This window comes from Bombina bombina, chromosome 5 (assembly GCF_027579735.1).
Source record: "Bombina bombina isolate aBomBom1 chromosome 5, aBomBom1.pri, whole genome shotgun sequence".
NCBI lineage: Eukaryota > Metazoa > Chordata > Amphibia > Anura > Bombinatoridae > Bombina > Bombina bombina.
In genome coordinates this window covers 79,669,327-79,690,391 of record NC_069503.1, presented here as the reverse complement: position 1 = coordinate 79,690,391, position 21,065 = coordinate 79,669,327, and the positions used below count along the sequence as shown (strand labels likewise).

Here is a 21,065-nt window from a genome sequence, read left to right as displayed (position 1 = left end):
AGAAAAAACAACATATAAAGCAAAATTATCAAATTCCTTAAATGACAGTTTCAGGAATGGGAAAAAATGCAAAATAACAAGCCTCTAGTAACCAGAAGCAATGGAAAAGTGAGACTTAAATAATGTGAGACAAAAGTGGAACAAAAAAGACGCCCACATTTTTGGCGCCAATTATGACGCCCACATTATTGGCGCCAAGTGCAACGCCCATATTTTTTGGCGCCAAGTATGACGCCACATCCTCTGATGCCGAAACCGACACCCACATTTTTTGGCGCAAAAAAACGTCTGAATACACAGGCGTCAAAAAAATGACGTTAACTAAAAACAACTTGACAAAATTTTGCGCCAAAAAAGTTTGCGCCAAGAATGACGCAATAAAATGAAGCATTTTCTGCCCCCGCGAGCCTAACAGCCCGCAGGAAAAAATAGTCAATTGAAAATTTTCAAGGTAAGAAAAAAAATATTTATTCATATGCATTACCCCAAATAATGAAACTGACAGTCTGAATGAAGGAATACTGATTATCCTGAATCATGGCAAATATAAGTTTAAAGACATATATTTAGAACTTTACATATAAAGTGCCCAACCATAGCTTAGAGTGTCACAAAAAATAAGACTTACTTACCCCAGGACACTCATCTACATATAGTAGATAGCCAAACCAGTACTGAAACGAGAATCAGTAGAGGTAATGGTATATAAGAGTATATCGTCGATCTGAAAAGGGAGGTAGGAGAAGAAATCTCTACGACCGATAACAGAGAACCTATTAAATAGATCCCCTAGAGGAAGACCATTGTATTCAAATAGGCAATACTCTCTTCACATCCCTCTGACATTCACTGCACTCTGAGAGGAAAACCGGGCTTCAGCCTGCTGCGAAGCGCATATAAATGTAGAATCTAGCACAAACTTACTTCACCACCTCCATGGGAGGCAAAGTTTGTAAAACTGAATTGTGGGTGTGGTGAGGGGTGTATTTATAGGCATTTTAAAGTATGGGAAACTTTGCCCCTCCTGGTAGGAATGTATATCCCATACGTCACTAGCTCATGGACTCTTGCTAATTAAATGAAAGAAAGTTGCCCCTCTGTGGGACGAGACATTTTCCTTACCCACAGACCTAGGTTTTTCATTTCCCAGATCTCCTGCTCTGGCTCTTCTACATATAGGTCTACAAGATTTGCCAAACTCTCAACAAAAGTTAATAGCTGTGATTCTGATTGCTGCGAAAGTCTGTATTGCTAGGGCATGGAAAAAGATGGAGGCTCCTAATTTGGCTCAGTTAACACAACTCATAGACTACTTAGCTTCTATGGAACGGGGCAACTATAACGCGACCGAGCGTATGAACAAATACTAGATGATCTGGAGTATGTGGCTCCTTAAACCTCTTTAGGTACCTGCAGGTACTTAATAACCACTAAGGTCTATGGACTGGTTCCTTCCCCTTCCCCCTTGGATGTACCTATACCCCTTACCCCATTTCCCCCCCTCCCCCCCCCTTTTTTTTCTCTCTCCCTTTCTTCTCTTTTCTTCTTTCTCTCTTTTTCCTTCTGTTCTTTCACTTCTGTACTGTTCTCATGTGATGTGCAGGCTACACAGATTCTGCTGGGAGTAATGTATCATTACCATACATCACACATTTAAACTGCAACATAGGTAATACACATCCTTGCAATACTCAGCTATGGTATTGATTTATATTGCTTTGCATATGAGATGAAAATACCTCCTATGGGATCTTTTACCCGAAGTACAAAAGAAAGTAAGTTGTTTCATTGGATACAATTGACTCTTATGTGAAAAGAAAAATAATTCATATGTTGGATATGTACAAAACTTGATTCTACTCTGTACACTTAAGTGAATTGATTTGTGTTATGTTATGTTTCTATTGTGTACTTTAAGCAATTCAATAAAGCTTTTATAAAAAAAAAAATGTTTCACTCCCACAGCTGCTCAAAACAAACTGAAGGACGCGCGAAAACTCGCGCCAAAGACAACACTGCCCATCGTGGGGGTGCCTCCCCCTCCTGGCCGGCATAGAGACTAACAAAGAAAACGCCGCTGGGAGAAATAAGACAAACGAGACACGCTACCAAGCTGCACAATACGCAGCAGATCTCAAAATGCCGGTAGCGATAAATCAAGGAACCCATTCACAAAAAACACATGGCCCCAAATGTGTAATAGGCGATAGCCCCAGGAGAAATAAAAGCCAATAAGAAGCTCCTAAAAACGTACACACCAAAGTCATCCTCACACAGTGCCCCACATAGTAAGAACTGCCAAAAAAGCACCTGCACACATGCAGGATTAACCCTATAAGTGCCAAGATATATATTTTTTTCCACACAGCAGAAAAAATAAAATAGCACTTACCTCCAGACTGCCAGGCAGCAAGGCAGTTCACCAGGCTTGAAAGGAGTCCTTCCTAACAGGGACCTGTAGACAAAGGAAAGAAGACTAAGTAAACCTACATAGTCTTAAACCAAAAAAGGGCAGCATCACATCCTAGGAGGCGCAGATGGGATTATAACCCCCAAGTTCCCAAAAGCTTAAAAGCCACCACAGCTCTACTGACGTAGAATACAGCTAAACTCCCAAGAAAAAAAACAAAAACAAACTTGGTCTGTTTAAAAAATAAAAAACTCTTGATTGAAGAATCAGACACCTAACTTTACCACCTCCATGCACTACAAGCAAAGAGAATGACTGGGGATTGTGGGTAAGGGGAATGATATTTAACAGCTTTGGCTGTGGTGCACTTTCCCTCCTCCTGCAGGCCAGGAGTGATATTCCCAATAGTAATTATGATGATCCGTGGACTCACTGTGTCATTAGAAATAATTTTTTTTTCTATTTATTTATGGAATGGGGGAATACATGCTGTGTGAAAAAACAGAATTTATGTTTACCTGATAAATTTCTTTCTCCTACGGTGTGTCCGGTCCACGGCTTCATCCTTACTTGTGGGATATTCTCATTCCCTACAGGAAATGGCAAAGAGAGCACACAGCAAAACTGTCCATATAGCCCCCCCTCTGGCTCCGCCCCCCAGTCATTCGACCGACGGTTAGGAGAAAAATGAGAAACTATAAGGTGCCGTGGTGACTGTAGTGTACAGAAAATAAAAATTTAAAACCTGACTAAAAGCCAGGGCTGGCCGTGGACCGGACACACCGTAGGAGAAAGAAATTTATCAGGTAAACATAAATTCTGTTTTCTCCTACATTGGTGTGTCCGGTCCACGGCTTCATCCTTACTTGTGGGAACCAATACCAAAGCTTTAGGACATGGATGAAGGGAGGGAACAAGTCAGGTAACCTAAACGGAAGGCACCACAGCTTGCAAAACCTTTCTCCCAAAAATAGCCTCCGAAGAAGCATAAGTATCGAATTTGTAAAATTTGGCAAAAGTATGCAGTGAAGACAAAGTCGCTGCCTTACAGATCTGTTCAACAGAAGCCTCATTCTTGAAGGCCCATGTGGAAGCCACAGCTCTAGTAGAGTGAGCTGTAATTCGTTGAGGAGGCTGCCGGCCGGCAGTCTCATAAGCTAATCGGATGATGCTTTTTAGCCAAAAGGAAAGAGAGGTGACCTCTCCTCTTACCAGAATAGACGACAAACAAAGAAGATGTCTGTCTGAAATCCTTTGTTGCTTCTAAATAGAATTTTAAAGCACAAACTACATCTATGTTATGTAACAAACGTTCCTTCTTCGAAACTGGATTCGGACACAGAGAAGGAACAACTATTTCCTGGTTAATATTCCTGTTGGAAACCACCTTTGGAAGAAAACCAGGCTTGGTACGTAAAACTACCTTATCCGTATGAAACACCAGATAGGGTGGAGTACACTGCAAAGCAGACAATTCAGAAACTCTTCTAGCAGAAGAAATAGCAACCAAAAACAGAACTTTCCAAGATAGTAACTTAATATCTATGGAATGCAAAGGTTCAAACGGAACGCCTTGAAGAACTGAAAGAACTAAGTTTAGACTCCATGGAGGAGTCATAGGTCTGTATACAGGCTTGATTCTAACTAACGCCTGTACAAACGCTTGTACATCTGGCACGGCTGCCAGACGTTTGTGCAACAAGACAGACAGAGGAGATATCTGTCCTTTTAGAGAACTAGCTGACAAACCTTTATCCAAACCCTCTTGGAGAAAGGAAAGTATCCTAGGAATCCAAATTTTACACCATGAGTAACCCTTGGATTCGCACCAACAGATATATTTTTGCCATATCTTATGGTAAATTTTCCTAGTCACAGGTTTTCTGGCCTGAACCAGAGTATCTATAACAGATTCCGAAAACCCACGCTTGGATAGAATCAAGCGTTCAATTTCCAAGCAGTCAGTTGCAGAGAAACTAGATTTGGATGTTTGAATGGACCTTGTACTAGAAGGTCCTGCCTCAAAGGTAGCTTCCATGGTGGAGCCGATGACATATTCACCAGGTCTGCATACCAAGTCCTGCGTGGCCATGCAGGAGCTATTAGAATCACTGAAGCCTTCTCCTGTTTGATCCTGGCTACTAGCCTGGGAAGGAGGGGGAAGGTGGAAACACATAAGCTAGATTGAACGACCAAGGCACCACTAATGCATCCACTAGTGTCGCCTTGGGATCCCTGGATCTGGACCCGTAGCGAGGAACCTTGGAGTTCTGACGAGACGCCATCAGATCCATATCTGGAATGCCCCATAGTTGAATTAACTGGGCAAAGACCTCCGGGTGAAGTTCCCACTCCCCTGGATGGAAAGTCTGACGACTCAAATAATCTGCCTCCCAGTGTCCACTCCTGGGATGTGAATTGCAGATAGATGGCAGGAGTGATCCACCGCCCATTTGATGATCTTTGTTACCTCTCTCATCGCCAGGGGACTCTTTGTTCCTCCCTGATGATTGATGTACGCTACAGTCGTCATGTTGTCCGACTGAAATCTTATGAATCTGGCCTTCGCTAGTTGAGGCCAAGCCAGGAGCGCATTGAATATTGCTCTCAGTTCCAAAATGTTTATCGGGAGGAGAGACTCTTCCCGAGACCATAAACCCTGAGCTTTCAGGGAGTCCCAGACCGCGCCCCAGCCTAAGAGACTGGCGTCGGTCGTGACAATGATCCACTCTGGTCTGCGGAAACTCATTCCCTGAGACAGGTGATCCTGAGCCAACCACCAGAGGAGTGAGACTCTGGTTTTCTGGTCCATTTGAATCTGGGGAGACAAGTCTGCATAATCCCCATTCCACTGTTTGAGCATGCACAGTTGCAATGGTCTTAAATGAATTTGAGCAAAGGGAACCACGTCCATTGCCGCAACCATTAGTCCTATTACCTCCATGCACTGAGCTATGGAGGGCTGAGGAATAGATTGAAGAACTCGACAAGCGTTTAGAAGCTTTAACTTTCTGACCTCTGTCAGAAAAATCTTAATTTCTACCGAATCTATTATTGTTCCCAGAAAGGGAACCCTTGTGGACGGAAACAGGGAACTCTTTTCTATGTTCACCTTCCACCTGTGAGATCTGAGAAAGGCTAAAACAATGTCTGTATGAGCCCTTGCTTTGGGAAGGGACGACGCTTGAATTAGAATGTCGTCTAGGTAAGGTGCTACTGCAATGCCCCTCGGCCTTAGGACCGCTAGAAGGGACCCTAGCACCTTTGTGAAAATTCTGGGAGCAGTGGCTAAACCGAACGGAAGAGCCACGAACTGGTAATGTTTGTCCAGAAAGGCGAACCTCAGAAACTGATGATGATCTTTGTGGATAGGAATATGCAGGTATGCATCCTTTAGGTCCACAGTAGTCATATATTGACCCTCCTGGATCGTTGGTAAAATCGTCCGAATGGTTTCCATTTTGAATGATGGAACTCTGAGGAATTTGTTTAGAATTTTTAAATCCAGAATTGGTCTGAAAGTTCCTTCTTTTTTGGGAACTACAAACAGGTTTGAGTAAAAACCCAGACTTTGTTCCGCTGTTGGAACTGGGTGTAGCACTCCCATCTTTAATAGGTCTCCTACACAATTTAAGAATGCCTGACTCTTTATCTGGTCTAAAGATAAGCGAGACATGTGGAACCTTCCCCTTGGAGGAAGTTCCTTGAACGCTAGAAGATACCCCTGAGAGACAATTTCTAGTGCCCAGGGGTCCGGAACATCTCTTGCCCAAGCCTGAGCAAAGAGAGAAAGTCTGCCTCCTACTAGATCCGGTCCCGGATCGGGGGCTACCCCTTTATGCTGTCTTGGTAGCAGCAGCAGGCTTCTTGGCCTGTTTTCCCTTGTTCCAGCCTTGCAATGGTTTCCATGCTGGTTTAGGCTGGGAAGTGTTACCCTCTTGTCTAGAGGCTGCAGAGTTAGAAGCCGGTCCGTTCCTGAAATTGCGAAAGGATTGAAAATTAGACTTATTCTTAGCCTTGAAAGGCCTATCCTGTGGGAGGGCATGGCCCTTTCCCCCAGTGATGTCTGAAATTATCTCCTTCAATTCTGGCCCGAAAAGGGTCTTACCTTTGAAAGGAATATTAAGCAATTTTGTTTTGGACGACACATCTGCCGACCAAGATTTTAGCCAAAGCGCCCTGCGCGCCACTATAGCAAAACCTGAATTTTTCGCCGCTAATTTAGCTAATTGAAAAGCGGCATCCAAAATAAAGGAATTAGCCAACTTTAGTGCGTGAATTCTGTCCATGACCTCATCATATGGAGTCTCCTTTTGTAGCGGATTTTCTAGTTCATCGAACCAAAAAGACGCCGCCGTGGTGACAGGAATAATGCACGAAATTGGTTGAAGAAGGAAACCTTGCTGAACAAAAATCTTTTTAAGCAATCCTTCCAATTTTTTATCCATAGGATCTTTGAAAGCGCAACTGTCTTCTATAGGAATAGTTGTGCGCTTAGCTAACGTTGAAACTGCCCCCTCTACCTTAGGGACCGTTTGCCATGCATCCCTTCTGGGGTCGACAATGGGGAACATTTTCTTAAATATAGTGGGTAATTAGGGGTGGGATTTTCACCTGTTTGGGCCTTGCAAGCCTATAAATTTAGCACATTTACTCTGTGAGCTTGCTCTTTTAGGTTTGCTGTATTGATTCTCTGTTAAAGTAACATTGTCTAAGTATAATAGCTAACCAAGCTATTTTCTAAATTATTTGCTTTGCAAGGGTTGCATTTTTATTTTTAAAAAAGGAAATAACTAAATAACTTTATTTCTAGCATTCCAATTTTTGTTTTTTTGTTTTTCTGTCTGTGTGGGTAATTAGGGGTGGGATTTTCACCTGTTTGGGCCTTGCAAGCCTTTAAATTTAGCACATTTACTCTGTGAGCTTGCTCTTTTAGGCTTGCTGTATTGATTCTCTGTTAAAGTAACATTGTCTAAGTATAATAGCTAACCAAGCTATTTTCTAAATTATTTGCTTTGCAAGGGTTGCATTTTTATTTTTAAAAAAGGAAATAACTAAATAACTTTATTTCTAGCATTCCAATTTTTTTTGTTTTGTTTTTCTGTCTGTGTGGGTAATTAGGGGTGGGATTTTCACCTGTTTGGGCCTTGCAAGCCTATAAATTTAGCACATTTACTCTGTGAGCTTGCTCTTTTAGGCTTGCTGTATTGATTCTCTGTTAAAGTAACATTGTCTGTTTAAGTATAATAGTTAGCTAACCAAGGTAGTTAGGCAAACAAGGTTTTGGGGTAACCAAGGGGAAATATATTTATTTTATACTTTTAAGTTAAACCTTTTATTAAGAATGTGTGAGAATCTCATTCAGTGTACAGCTTGCCACATGTTTGCATCACTGGAGCAGCCGCTTCTGGGATTATATGTTTGTGGCAAGTGCGAGCATATTGTCTCTTTAGAAACTCGTATTGGGGATCTGGAGGAACGAATTGCAACACTACATGAAATTCAGACACTTGAAAGGGAAATGGATAGGACTGAGCTGGTTGTTAATGGTTCCAGCAGTGGGAATGGGGAGGATTCAGATGAGGAGACTCCAGGATGTAGCTGGGTCACAGTTAGAGGGCGAAGTAAGCGGAGGAGACATGCCAGTTCTGAGCTGGTACACCTCAATAGATTTGCAAGATTAAGTGAAGATGTTGGGGATATCAGTTCAGGGGTGGCAGTGTCAGAGAGGGCCGTGTTGCCTAGTATAGTGAACAGTCCTTTAGCTGTGGAAGAGGAGCATACTATGGTGGGCAGTCCTTCAGTCATGGAAGAGGGGCATACAAGTCAGGGCCAGAGGCAGATGTTGGTGGTAGGAGACTCTATTATAAGGAAGGTTGATAGGGTAATTTGTCATCCAGACCCTTTACATAGAACAGTTTGCTGTCTTCCAGGGGCTCGTGTTAGGCATATTGTGGAGCGTATTGATAGATTGTTAGAGGGATGCGGGTCTGATCCTGCAGTCATGGTGCATATTGGTACTAATGAAGAAATCAGTGGGAGATGGAGAGTCCTAAAAAATGACTTCAGGGAGTTAGGTAGCAAGCTTAAAGCAAGGACCTCTAAAGTAATATTTTCTGAGATATTACCAGTGCCGTGTGTTAACTCAGTAAGGCAGAAGGAGCTAAGGTCTGTTAATTCATGGCTAAAAACATGGTGTAAAAATGAGGGGTTTGACTTTTTAGAACACTGGGCTGATTTTTCACTAGGGTACAAATTGTACAGTAAGGATGGATTGCACCTGAATGACATGGGTGCAGGTGTGTTGGGGGAAAGGATGGTAGCACGTTTAGAGAACCTTTTAAACTAGGCAAAGGGGGGGAGGGTCAATTAGAACAAAATAGAACAGAGAGATCAGTGTCTGAATATGTCACTCCCTTAATATCTCAAGGAAGGGATGACTTAAGAAATGTCACATTAGAAAGTATAGAGGAAAGTACACCAAGTAGCAGCAGAAAGCACATGAAAATTAAATGTATGACAACAAATGCAAGAAGCATGACAGGTAAAATGGGGGAGCTGACGCTCTTAGTTGCAGAAGAGGACTATGATGTTATCAGTATAACTGAAACTTGGTGGGATGATTCACATGACTGGGCAGTTAACTTAGAGGGGTATATATTATTTAGGAGGGACAGGAATAATAAAAGGGGTGGAGGAATCTGCATGTATATTAAACCTGACCTTAAACCTACAATAAGGGAAGATATTTATGATACAAGTGACAATGTAGAGACCCTGTGGGTTGAAATAAAGAGTGGGGGGAAAAATCCTAAAAAAAATATTACTAGGAACATGCTACAAGCCTCCCAACATTAGTGACCCGGAGGAAACTCAACTACTTATCCAAATAGGTAAGGCTGCTAATAACAGTGCTGTAATTATGGGAGATTTTAACTACCCTGATATAAACTGGGCCAATGAAACTAGTAATTCGGCTAAGGGGGATAGATTTTTAAATGTTCTCAGGGATAACTTCTTGTCACAATTAATAGAGGAGCCAACTAGGAGTAAAGCTATATTGGATTTAGTGCTATCAAACAATACAGATATAATATCAAACATAGAAGTTAAAGAACATTTGGGTAACAGTGATCATAACATGGTCACATTTGAAATCTCTTTTCATATGCAGTGTTTTAAAGGCTTAACTAAGACTTTTAATTTCAAGAAAGCAAAATTCAACGATTTAAGGAAATCATTAAATAATATAAATTGGGACAATGTATTTTCTAATAAAAATACAGAGGATAAATGGATAATATTTAAAAATGTGTTAAATAAATATACATATCAATACATACCATATGGTTATAAAAATAAAAAAAACTAAGCCGTTATGGCTAAATAAAAATGTGTTAAAAGAAATTAGGAAAAAACGTAGGGCATTTAAATTATTAAAAGAAAATAGTACAGACTCAGCATACAATATTTATAAGGAATGTAACAAAGCATGCAAAAAAAGCAATCAAATTAGCCAAAATTGAAAATGAAAAATTAATTGCCAAGGATTCTAAGTCTAACCCTAAAAGGTTCTTTAAGTACATAAATAGCAAAAAATCTAAGAAGGATAATATAGGTACATTAAAATGTGTGGAGGGTAGCATGATAAATAATGACAGGGAGAAGGCTGAGGTACTAAACCAGTTTTTTTCTTCAGTATACACAAGAGAGGAACCATTGAATGATACTTTGGAACAGAATAGAACATGCCAGTCCATACCACTAACTGGGTTTTGTTTAGAGGATATCAGGAAAAAACTAAAAAATATTAAGGTAAATAAAACTCCAGGCCCAGATGGAATACACCCAAGGGTGTTAAGTGAACTTAGCACTGTTATAGACAAACCTTTACTCTTAATTTTTCAAGACTCATTATCCTCAGGCATGGTACCCCAGGATTGGCGTAAAGCTGATGTGGTGCCACTCTTCAAAAAGGGAAGCAGGGATGATCCAGGAAGCTATAGACCAGTTAGTCTGACATCAATAGTGGGGAAGATATTTGAAGGGATTATAAGGGATTATATTGATGAGCATATTCGTGTAAACAAGATTATGAGTTCTAATCAGCATGGCTTTAGGAGAAATAGATCATGTCAAACTAATCTAATTAGATTCTACGAGGAAGTAAGTAAAAATATAGATAAAGGGGAATCAGTTGATGTGATATACTTAGATTTTGCAAAGGCATTTGATACAGTGCCACATGAGAGATTAATGCACAAAATTAAGGGACTGGGAATAGCTGAAAATGTTAGCTCATGGATAAATAACTGGATAAAAGATAGGGAGCAACGAGTAGCAGTAAATGGATCATACTCAGATTGGACAAAGGTAATCAGTGGCGTCCCCCAGGGATCAGTACTGGGCCCTGTTCTTTTTAATATTTTTATAAATGACTTGGAGCAAGGATTAAATAGCGACATCTCTATTTTTGCAGATGATACTAAGTAAGGTCATTAGGTCAGAGCAGGATGAACTCTCTTTGCAAAGGGATTTGCTAAAATTAGAACTATGGGCAAGTGAATGGAAAATGAGATTTAATATGGAAAAATGTAAGGTTCTACATTTTGGAAGTAAAAATAAGCAGGCTATGTATTTTTTAAATGGGACAAGACTTAGCCAAACACAGGAGGAAAGGGATTTGGGAGTAGTAATAGATAACAAGCTAAAGATGAGTGCACAATGCAGGGCAGCGGCTTCAAAGGCTAATAAGATACTAGCATGTATTAAAAGAGGCATTGATTCAAGGGAGGAAAGCATAATTCTGTCATTATATAAAGCCCTGGTAAGACCTCACCTTGAGTTTGGAGTGCAGTTCTGGGGACCGATTGCTAAAAAAGATATTGCAGAACTAGAAAAAAGTTCAGAGATGGGCCACAAAGCTAATAAGGGGATTGGAGAAATTAACCTATGAGGAGAGGCTAGCCAAACTGGGTCTGTTTTCTTTAGAAAAAAGGCGCTTGAGAGGTGACATGATTACTTTATATAAATATATTCAAGGCCCATATACAGAGATGGCAGAAGCTCTTTTTATTCCAAGAAAATTGGTTCTGACAAGAGGTCATAATTTAAGGTAGGAGGAAAGGAGATTTAATCTCCTGCAACGGAAACATTTTTTCACTGTAAGAGCAATAAAATTGTGGAACTCATTACCAAAGGAGGTAGTGAATGCCAATACCATAGATAAATTTAAAAATAGTCTGGATAAATTTCTGTATATAAACAAAATTCATGGATATGATTGCTAGTATTAAATGGGTCACATTTTAATGGGGTTATTTAAGCTTAACTGGAGCTTTTTGTAAGTATTTTAGATTTGTATAGGTTGAACTCGATGGACTTCAGTCTTTTTTCAACCTTATCTACTATGTTACTATAGGAGGGGGAACAAAAGGTACGCCTGGCTTCTCCCACTCCTTAGTCACTATGTCCGCCACCCTTTTGGGTATCGGAAAAGCGTCAGCGTGCACTGGGACCTCTAAGAATTTGTCCATCTTGCACAACTTCTCTGGAATTACCAAAGTATCACAATCATCAAGGGTAGCTAGCACCTCCTAAAGCAGAGCGCGGAGATGTTCTAGCTTAAATTTAAATGCCACGATATCAGGCTCTGCCTGCTGAGAAACTTTTCCTGAATCAGAAATTTCTCCCTCAGACAGACCCTCCCTCACCGCCAACTCAGATTGATGTGAGGGTATAACAGATAAATTATCGTCAGCGCCTACTTGCTCATCCTCTGTATTTAAAACTGAGCAATCACGCTTTCTAGGAAATGTTGGCAGTTTGGATAAAAGAGCTGCTAGAGAATTATCCATTACTGCTGTTAATTGCTGCATAGTAACAAGCATTGGCGCGCTAGATGTACTAGGTATCGCCTGCGCGGGCAAAGCTGGTGTTGACACAGAAGGAGAGGATGATGAACTATCCCCACTACCTTCATTTAAAGAATCATCTTGGGCAACATTATGAAATGTGACAGTACTGTCCTTACTCTGTTTGGACGCCATGGCACAATTCGCACATACATTTAATGGGGGAACCACCTTGGCCTCCATACACACAGAACATAGGCTATCTGAAGGTACAGACATGTTAAACAGACTTAGGCAGGTTTTTATGCAATAAAAACAATTTCAAACAAAAACCGTTACTGTCTCTTTAAATAATAAAAAGGGCACACTTTATTTCTGAATGATTGAAAAAACAACAAGGAAATATCCGATCTTTATGAAATTTATACCCCAGTGTCTTAATGCTTTAAAAGTATTGCACACCAAATTTCAAGTCTCTTAACCCTTAAATGACCAAACCGGAGCTAATAATCCCAATTGACCGGTTAAAACACACTACACTCCCTGCCACAGACTTTGCTGCGGCTTTTACCTTCCTTAGGGGTTATTAACAACAGAAATAAGCCTCTCCGAGTCCTTTTCTAAGCCACTGGACCTCCTCTCGTGAAGCTGCATGCACTGTCTTAGAGAAGTAACTGCGCAACTGAGGCGCGAAAATGAGGCCTCCTCCCTCTGCATTCCAGAGTGAAGGGGCCTTTCTGACAAGATTAGGCGTCTAACCAACTGCCAGGCGCAAATAAACGTCCCCAAAAGTGTTTAAAAGTTTACCAAACACTCCAATGTCAATATAAATATGATAAAAATCAATCGATTCAGCCCACAATAGTGTCAACCAGCATAGAGCCCAAGATATAAGCCTTAATTCTGAACTGAGTCTAAGAAAATGGCTTACCTATCCCCTAAGGGAAAACTGACAGTCTTCTAGCAGTACTGTGTCTTGTTAGAAAAGTGACTGATCATACCTGAAGCAGATAAGCCTGCAAACTGTTCCCCCCAACTGAAGTTCTCTGGTTTCAACAGTCCTGCGTGGGAACAGCAATGGATTTTAGTTACTGGTGCTAAAATCATACTCCTCTTTTAACAGAAATCTTCATCACTTTCTGTTGTAGAGTAAATAGTACAAACCGGCACTATTTTAAAATAACAAACTCTTGATAGAAGAAATAAAACTACAACTAACACCACATACTCTTTACCATCCCCGTGGAGATGCTACTTGTTCAGAGCGGCAAAGAGAATGACTGGGGGGCGGAGCCAGAGGGGGGGCTATATGGACAGCTTTGCTGTGTGCTCTCTTTGCCATTTCCTGTAGGGAATGAGAATATCCCACAAGTAAGGATGAAGCCGTGGACCGGACACACCAATGTAGGAGAAATGGCAACTTGAATATCTTGTACAACATATCCTGCTATTTGAACTTGGATGGATTATATTCTGAGTTAGTGTCTCAATCAAATGCGGTTTATAAGAGATTTGAGGGTGATTGAGGGTTTTTCTAACTCTCATGACTCGAGTGACTTATGCTAGCTATAGTGGTGGGCTGTTTATTGTACCCATATCTTTATCATCATGTTACAGAAGTGGGTCCACCATAATGGTAGTGCCACTGATACAGGCTAGCTATAGCCAGTTGTAATGACACTTTCCTCTTAAGGGTAAATTACAAGTACACATTGTAATTGTTATAGTCATTTAGACCATTTGGCCTAACACTGTTTAATAGATGCACCCATTTACATTCCATTCTCAATAGGGTTTGTTCTATGTCGCCTCCTCTGATACCTAGGTTGACTTGTTGTAAGACTGTAAACTTAAGCAGTTGGTCATTGCTATCATGTTTGTGGAAGAAATGTTTAGCAACACTTGTTATTGTTTTACTTTTTTCCAAGTCTTTCTTGGCATTTAGGATGTTTCTGCTGTGTTCCATGATTCTTGTTCTTACTTGTTGTGACGTCAACAATTTGCATGGACACTGCAGGGCATAGTCTACTCCTATTGTTGTACAGGAAAAATGGGCTAGAAGTAGATGTTTTTTCCATATTTGTTGTGGATTTCTTTGATTTTCTATACTTTTGGGCATGTACTGCATGTTCCACATTGAAACATGCCTGTGGATTGACTTGATCTTGGTTTATGGATATAGTGACTGTTCACCACGGTGTCTTTTACATTTTTTGGTCTTCTATATCCTATTGATACCTTGTCTCCAATCTGACTCGCTGGTAGGGGATCGATAATATGTGCCAGTTATCATTTAGTATTTTAGTGATTTGTCTGATTTGAGGATTAAATGTTGTAATTAATTTTGGTTTGTTATCCATTTTTTTCAGTCGTGGTTGTAACAGGGTTTGGAGTTCTATTTTAATAACTTGTGTGATTGCCATTTTATAACACAAAATATTAAAATAGAACGCCAAACCCTGTTACAACCACAACCGAAAAAAATGAATAACAAACCAAAATTAATTACAACATTTAATCCTCAAATTAGACAAATAACCAAAATAATAAATATTTCACATGATATCACTCTTTATTTGTATTTTAAGTCACACCAATAGTCACATTTATTCCAACACGTACCTTATTTTTAATATCCCCACTTGGATCAATAATGTCACTGATCAAAAAAACATAATTTATGCTTACCTGATAAATTTATTTCTCTTGTAGTGTAGTCAGTCCACGGGTCATCCATTACTTATGGGATTATATCTCTTCCCCAACAGGAAGTTGCAAGAGGATCACCCAAGCAGAGCTGCTATATAGCTCCTCCCCTCACATGTCATATCCAGTCATTCGACCGAAACAAGACGAGAAAGGAGAAACCATAGGGTGCAGTGGTGACTGGAGTTTAATTAAAATTTAGATCTGCCTTAAAAGACAGGGCGGGCCGTGGACTGACTACACTACAAGAGAAATAAATTTATCAGGTAAGCATAAATTATGTTTTCTCTTGTTAAGTGTAGTCAGTCCACGGGTCATCCATTACTTATGGGATACCAATACCAAAGCTAAAGTACACGGATTAAGGGAGGGACAAGGCAGGAACTTTAAACGGAGGGAACCACTGCCTGAAGTACCTTTCTCCCAAAAATAGCCTCCGAAGAAGCAAAAGTGTCAAATTTGTAAAATTTTGAAAAAGTGTGAAGTGAAGACCAAGTCGCAGCCTTGCAAATCTGTTCAACAGAAGCCTCATTTTTAAAGGCCCAGGTGGAAGCCACAGCTCTAGTAGAATGAGCTGTAATTCTTTCAGGAGGCTGCTGTCCAGCAGTCTCATAGGCTAAACGTATTATGCTACGAAGCCAAAAGGAGAGAGAGGTAGCCGAAGCCTTTTGACCTCTCCTCTGTCCAGAGTAAACGACAAACAGGGAAGAAGTTTGACGAAAATCTTTAGTTGCCTGCAAATAGAACTTCAGGGCACGGACTACGTCCAGATTATGCAAAAGTCGTTCCTTCTTTGAAGAAGAGTTAGGACACAATGATGGAACAACAATCTCTTGATTGATATTCCTGTTAGAAACTACCTTAGGTAAGAACCCAGGTTTAGTACGCAGAACTACCTTGTCTGAATGAAAAATCAGATAAGGAGAATCACAATGTAAGGCAGATAACTTAGAGACTCTTCGAGCCGAGGAAATAGCCATCAAAAACAGAACTTTCCAAGATAACAGCTTGATATCAATGGAATGAAGGGGTTCAAATGGAACGCCTTGCAGAACGTTAAGAACTAAGTTTAAGCTCCACGGCGGAGCAACAGTCTTAAACACAGGCTTAATCCTAGCCAAAGCCTGACAAAAAGCCTGAACGTCTGGAATTTCTGCCAGACGCTTGTGTAGAAGAATAGACAGAGCAGAAATCTGTCCCTTTAACGAACTAGCGGATAAGCCCTTTTCTAAACCCTCTTGTAGAAAAGACAATATCCTAGGAATCCTAACCTTACTCCATGAGTAACTCTTGGATTCGCACCAATATAAATATTTACGCCATATCTTATGGTAAATTCTTCTGGTAACAGGTTTTCTAGCCTGTATTAAGGTATCAATAACCGACTCCGAGAAGCCACGCTTTGATAAAATCAAGCGTTCAATCTCCATGCAGTCAGCCTCAGAGAAATTAGATTTGGATGGTTGAAAGGACCCTGATTTAGAAGGTCCTGCCTCAGAGGCAGAGACCATGGTGGACAGGACGACATGTCCACTAGGTCTGCATACCAGGTCCTGCGTGGCCACGCAGGCGCTATCAGAATCACCAATGCTCTCTCCTGTTTGATCTTGGCAATCAGTCGAGGAAGCATCGGAAATGGTGGAAACACATAAGCCATGTTGAAGACCCAAGGGGCTGTCAGAGCATCTATCAGCACCGCTCCCGGGTCCCTGGACCTGGATCCGTAACAAGGAAGCTTGGCGTTCTGGCGAGACGCCATGAGATCCAGATCTGGTTTGCCCCAACGATGAATCAGTTGAGCGAAGACCTCCGGATGAAGTTCCCACTCCCCCGGATGAAAAGTCTGGTGACTTAGAAAATCCGCCTCTCAGTTCTCCACGCCTGGGATGTAGATCGCTGACAGGTGGCAAAAGTGCGACTCTGCCCAGCGAATTATCTTTGAGACTTCCAACATCGCTAGGGAACTCCTGGTTCCCCCTTGATGATTGATGTAAGCCACAGTCGTGATGTTGTCCGACTGAAATCTGATAAACCTCAGAGTTGCTAACTGAGGCCAAGCTAGAAGAGCATTGAATATTGCTCTTAACTCCAGAATATTTATTGGGAGGAGTTTCTCCTCCTGAGTCCATGATCCCTGAGCCTTCAGGGAATTCCAGACTGCGCCCCAACCTAGAAGGCTGGCGTCTGTTGTTACAATCGTCCAATCTGGCCTGCGAAAGGTCATCCCCTTGGACAGATGGGGCCGAGAAAGCCACCATAGAAGAGAATCTCTGGTCTCTTGATCCAGATTTAGTAGAGGGGACAAATCTGAGTAATCCCCATTCCACTGACTTAGCATGCACAATTGCAGCGGTCTGAGATGCAGGCGCGCAAATGGTACTTTGTCCATTGCCGCTATCATTAAGCCGATTACTTCCATGCACTGAGCTACTGACGGGTGTGGAATGGAATGAAGGGCACGGCAAGCATTTAGAAGTTTTGATAACCTGGCCTCCGTCAGGTAAATTTTCATCTCTACAGAATCTATAAGAGTCCCTAGGAAGGGAACCCTTGTGAGTGGTAATAGAGAACTCTTTTCCACGTTCACCTTCCACCCATGCGACCTCAGAAATGCCAGAACTATCTCTGTATGAGACTTGGCAGTTTGAAAACTTGACGCTTGTATCAGAATGTCGTCTAGGTACGGAGCCACCGCTATGCCCCGCGGTCTTAGTACCGCCAGAAGTGAGCCCAGAACCTTTGTAAAGATTCTTGGAGCCGTAGCTAACCCGAAGGGAAGAGCTACAAACTGGTAATGCCTGTCTAGGAAGGCAAATCTTAGGTACCGATAATGATCCTTGTGAATCGGTATGTGAAGGTAGGCATCCTTTAAGTCCACAGTGGTCATGTACTGACCCTCTTGGATCATGGGTAGGATGGTTTGAATAGTTTTTATCACAGTCAAACACACTGTCACAGGTCTGCTGTGACTGATTACCTCCCTCAAAATGAATTTTGAAGACCCCTGAGCTCTCTAGAGACGTCCTGGATCATGGAGGATGAAGTAGAAAGATTGTGACTGAATTTTTACTGCGCAAAAAAGCGCTAAAATAGGCCCCTCCCACTCATATTACAACAGTGGGGAAGCTCAGTTAACTGTTTCTATGCAGAAACAAAAGTTAGCCATGTGGTAAAAATCATGCCCCAATAAGTTTTATTTAAAGTTACATCAATGCATTTAGTACATAACTTTCTATGGGGCTCCACATTGGCCTTCATACATAGTGAACAAACAGATTCATCTGTGTCAGACATGTTTAAACAGCCTAGCAATGAGGCTAGCAAGCTTGGAAAATACTTTTCAAATAAATTTACAAGCAATATAAAAAACGCTACTGTGCCTTTAAAAGGCACAAAAAGCTGTCACAGTTGAAATAACAATGAACCAAATTAGTTATAGCAACCAAATTTTCACAGTAAATGTATTAAGTTAGCAAAGGATTGCACCCACCAGCAAATGGATGATTATTTAAAAACACCACAGACCTCTCACAACGACCTATCTTTAGTTAGGTTGCAAGAGAATGACTGGGTATGACATGTGAGGGGAGGAGCTATATAGCAGCTCTGCTTGGGTGATCCTCTTGCAACTTCCTGTTGGGGAAGAGATATAATCCCATAAGTAATGGATGACCCGTGGACTGACTACACTTAACAAGAGAAAATAATAATGTACACCACTAACCATACACTCCCTAATACACGGAGATCATAGCAAACAAGCAACCACAATGTAATCACTTCCTATACGTAATTAATAGAGACGTTATGGTATATGAAAAAACAGTGATAATAAAGTCATAGAGAAAATAAAGCATATGTAAAGTGTTGAGTAATATGTAGTAAATAAGTGTTGAGTAATATGTAGTAAATAGGTCCTTGTCTTGACTATATGTTTTCTGAACCTAAGGGGATTTTGCCCCTCAGTGACACACAGACTGATCATTCCGCCACATTTGTAAGACCATAAGAAGTTATAGTGAAACTGTTTTTGACACAATCAAACTCAGATCGTATAATACTACGTTATGTCAACAGAAAACTAACCTGTCATACAACGCAGAATATGTAGTGGATTGACACCTTAATGAACCAATCAGAAGAGACTCAAAAGCCCAATCACAGCAAAGAAGGTGTGAACATGCAACCCAATAAAAGGACGTATTTTGCCGGCCCGCGTATCCCCTCTGAGGAAGCGTAAGAGAAACGCGGCATCAGGGGCTCCTTTGTTTTTAAACTTGCTCTCCTTAATGTATTTAAACATATATTGAACCTAAACTTTAACAATATAATAACTGGTAGTTTTGAACTAATAGCAACCTCTAAGCAGAAGTGCTAAAGTACCGATAAAGACAAATATAATGCAGACGTTAATATTTAATAACTATTGAGCTACAACCTTTTGTTTATAGATTGACTTAATCTACCCTAGCATTTGAATGGGTAGCATGTACGAGTGAACGGAACTCATTGATAATTAACCCATCCTGTTAACAGTGATAGCAAACCAGATATTAGGTTACAGGCAACTTTTAAGTTACAAGTAATACCTAAGTAACGTATATACAATTCAACCGGTGGTATATTCTCAGCGATAATAGGACTATTAAGTCTACATATATTTAAATGCAAAGGGAAATATATCAATTATGGTGGTAACAGAGTAACTTAATGGTAACAATTCAAATGTTGAGATGCTTTTTCGGTAATAGTAGCGGTGTATAAATATAAATATACGTCTCTAGGTGCAAAGTTAATGCATATTTAAAGTACAACACTGTGAGAAGCATGATTTAGTGCTAAGACTGAAGGGTAAATTTAAAGTAAATCTCTGGCTATTTTATTTATGTATCCTGCTATTAATTAGACAACAGTTAAATAAAGCTGATAATAGCTTAGCAAGGAATCTATTAGGCACAAGATTGTATTTGTAATTTAAAGAGGCATTCCCTCTCAAAAGAAAAGAGAGTATTGCCCCAGACATAAGTATATACAAGCCAATAAAAAGGCTAAGTGATCCACAGTCAAAAGTGATAGAAATATATTGAACCAAGTTACAATAGATCCTGCAGATACCCACTGTTTCAAGTAATAGGTTTCAAATCGTATTATTATATACAGGAGATGTGTTTTTAATGTCAAAGTGGGCAGCAATAATAACAGTAATAGTTGCTGCCTTTTAAGATAAATGAATAAAAGTTATCTTTTATTTTTCTTTCCTACACTATATCAGAACGAATAATGACAATTACAGTGCATAGAAGCATACTTGCCAGACACACTCACATACAGTGAGTTCTGTCCATTTTGTTGGAATTGCTACTTGTACTTATTGCCCTATAACTTGCAAAAAAAGCAAAGAACATATAAACATTGGGTATTTCTAAACTCAGGACAAAATTTAGAAACTATTTAGTATGGTTGTTTTCTGGTGGTTGTAGATGTGTAAATTATGTGATATGATGAAAATAATGGTATCTTTCGAAAGTCCATTTAATTGCGAGAAAAATGGTATATAATATGTGTGGGTACAGTAAATGAGTAAGAGGAAAATTATACAGACACTGCAGAAATGTAAAAATAGCCCTTGTCCCAAACGATCAGAAAATGGAAAAGTGCTGTGGTCCTTAAGGGGTTAAAGTCAGCATAATATCTATTTTACTCACCTAACACATGTGAGTTCATGCTGATAACAGGCTCCAATGTCTGTGCTCAGGAAGAAGGTTCCCTTATTCACTCCAGTTACATCAATACCTGATATCTCTCAGTGCTCTGGCCGTGTCTGTAAAATGTATATTAAATGATTTAGACAGATAATAATAAAACAAAATTTATGCTTACCTGATAAATTTATTTCTCTTGTGGTGTATCCAGTCCATGGGTTCATCCATTACTTGTGGGGTATTCTCCTTCCCAACAGGAAGTTGCAAGAGGACACCCACAGCAGAGCTGTCTATATAGCTCCTCCCCTAACTGCCACCCCCGTCATTCGACCGAAGACAAGCAAGAAAAAAGGAGAAACTATAGGGTGCAGTGGTGACTGTAGTTTAAAAATA

General features: G+C 40.5%; 1 protein-coding gene across 1 annotated transcript in view; it reads right to left on the bottom strand.

The window, feature by feature from the left end:
- Positions 1 to 20,792, bottom strand: part of LOC128659915 (gastrula zinc finger protein XlCGF26.1-like) — a 43,752-nt gene extending 22,960 nt beyond the window's left edge. The window contains exon 1 of the mRNA XM_053713503.1: positions 20,676 to 20,792. Within this exon, the coding sequence (XP_053569478.1) occupies positions 20,676 to 20,694 (19 nt within the window). The 5' untranslated portion in view covers positions 20,695 to 20,792. The remainder of the gene's footprint in view (positions 1 to 20,675) is intronic.
- Between the last annotated feature and the right edge of the window lie 273 nt (positions 20,793 to 21,065).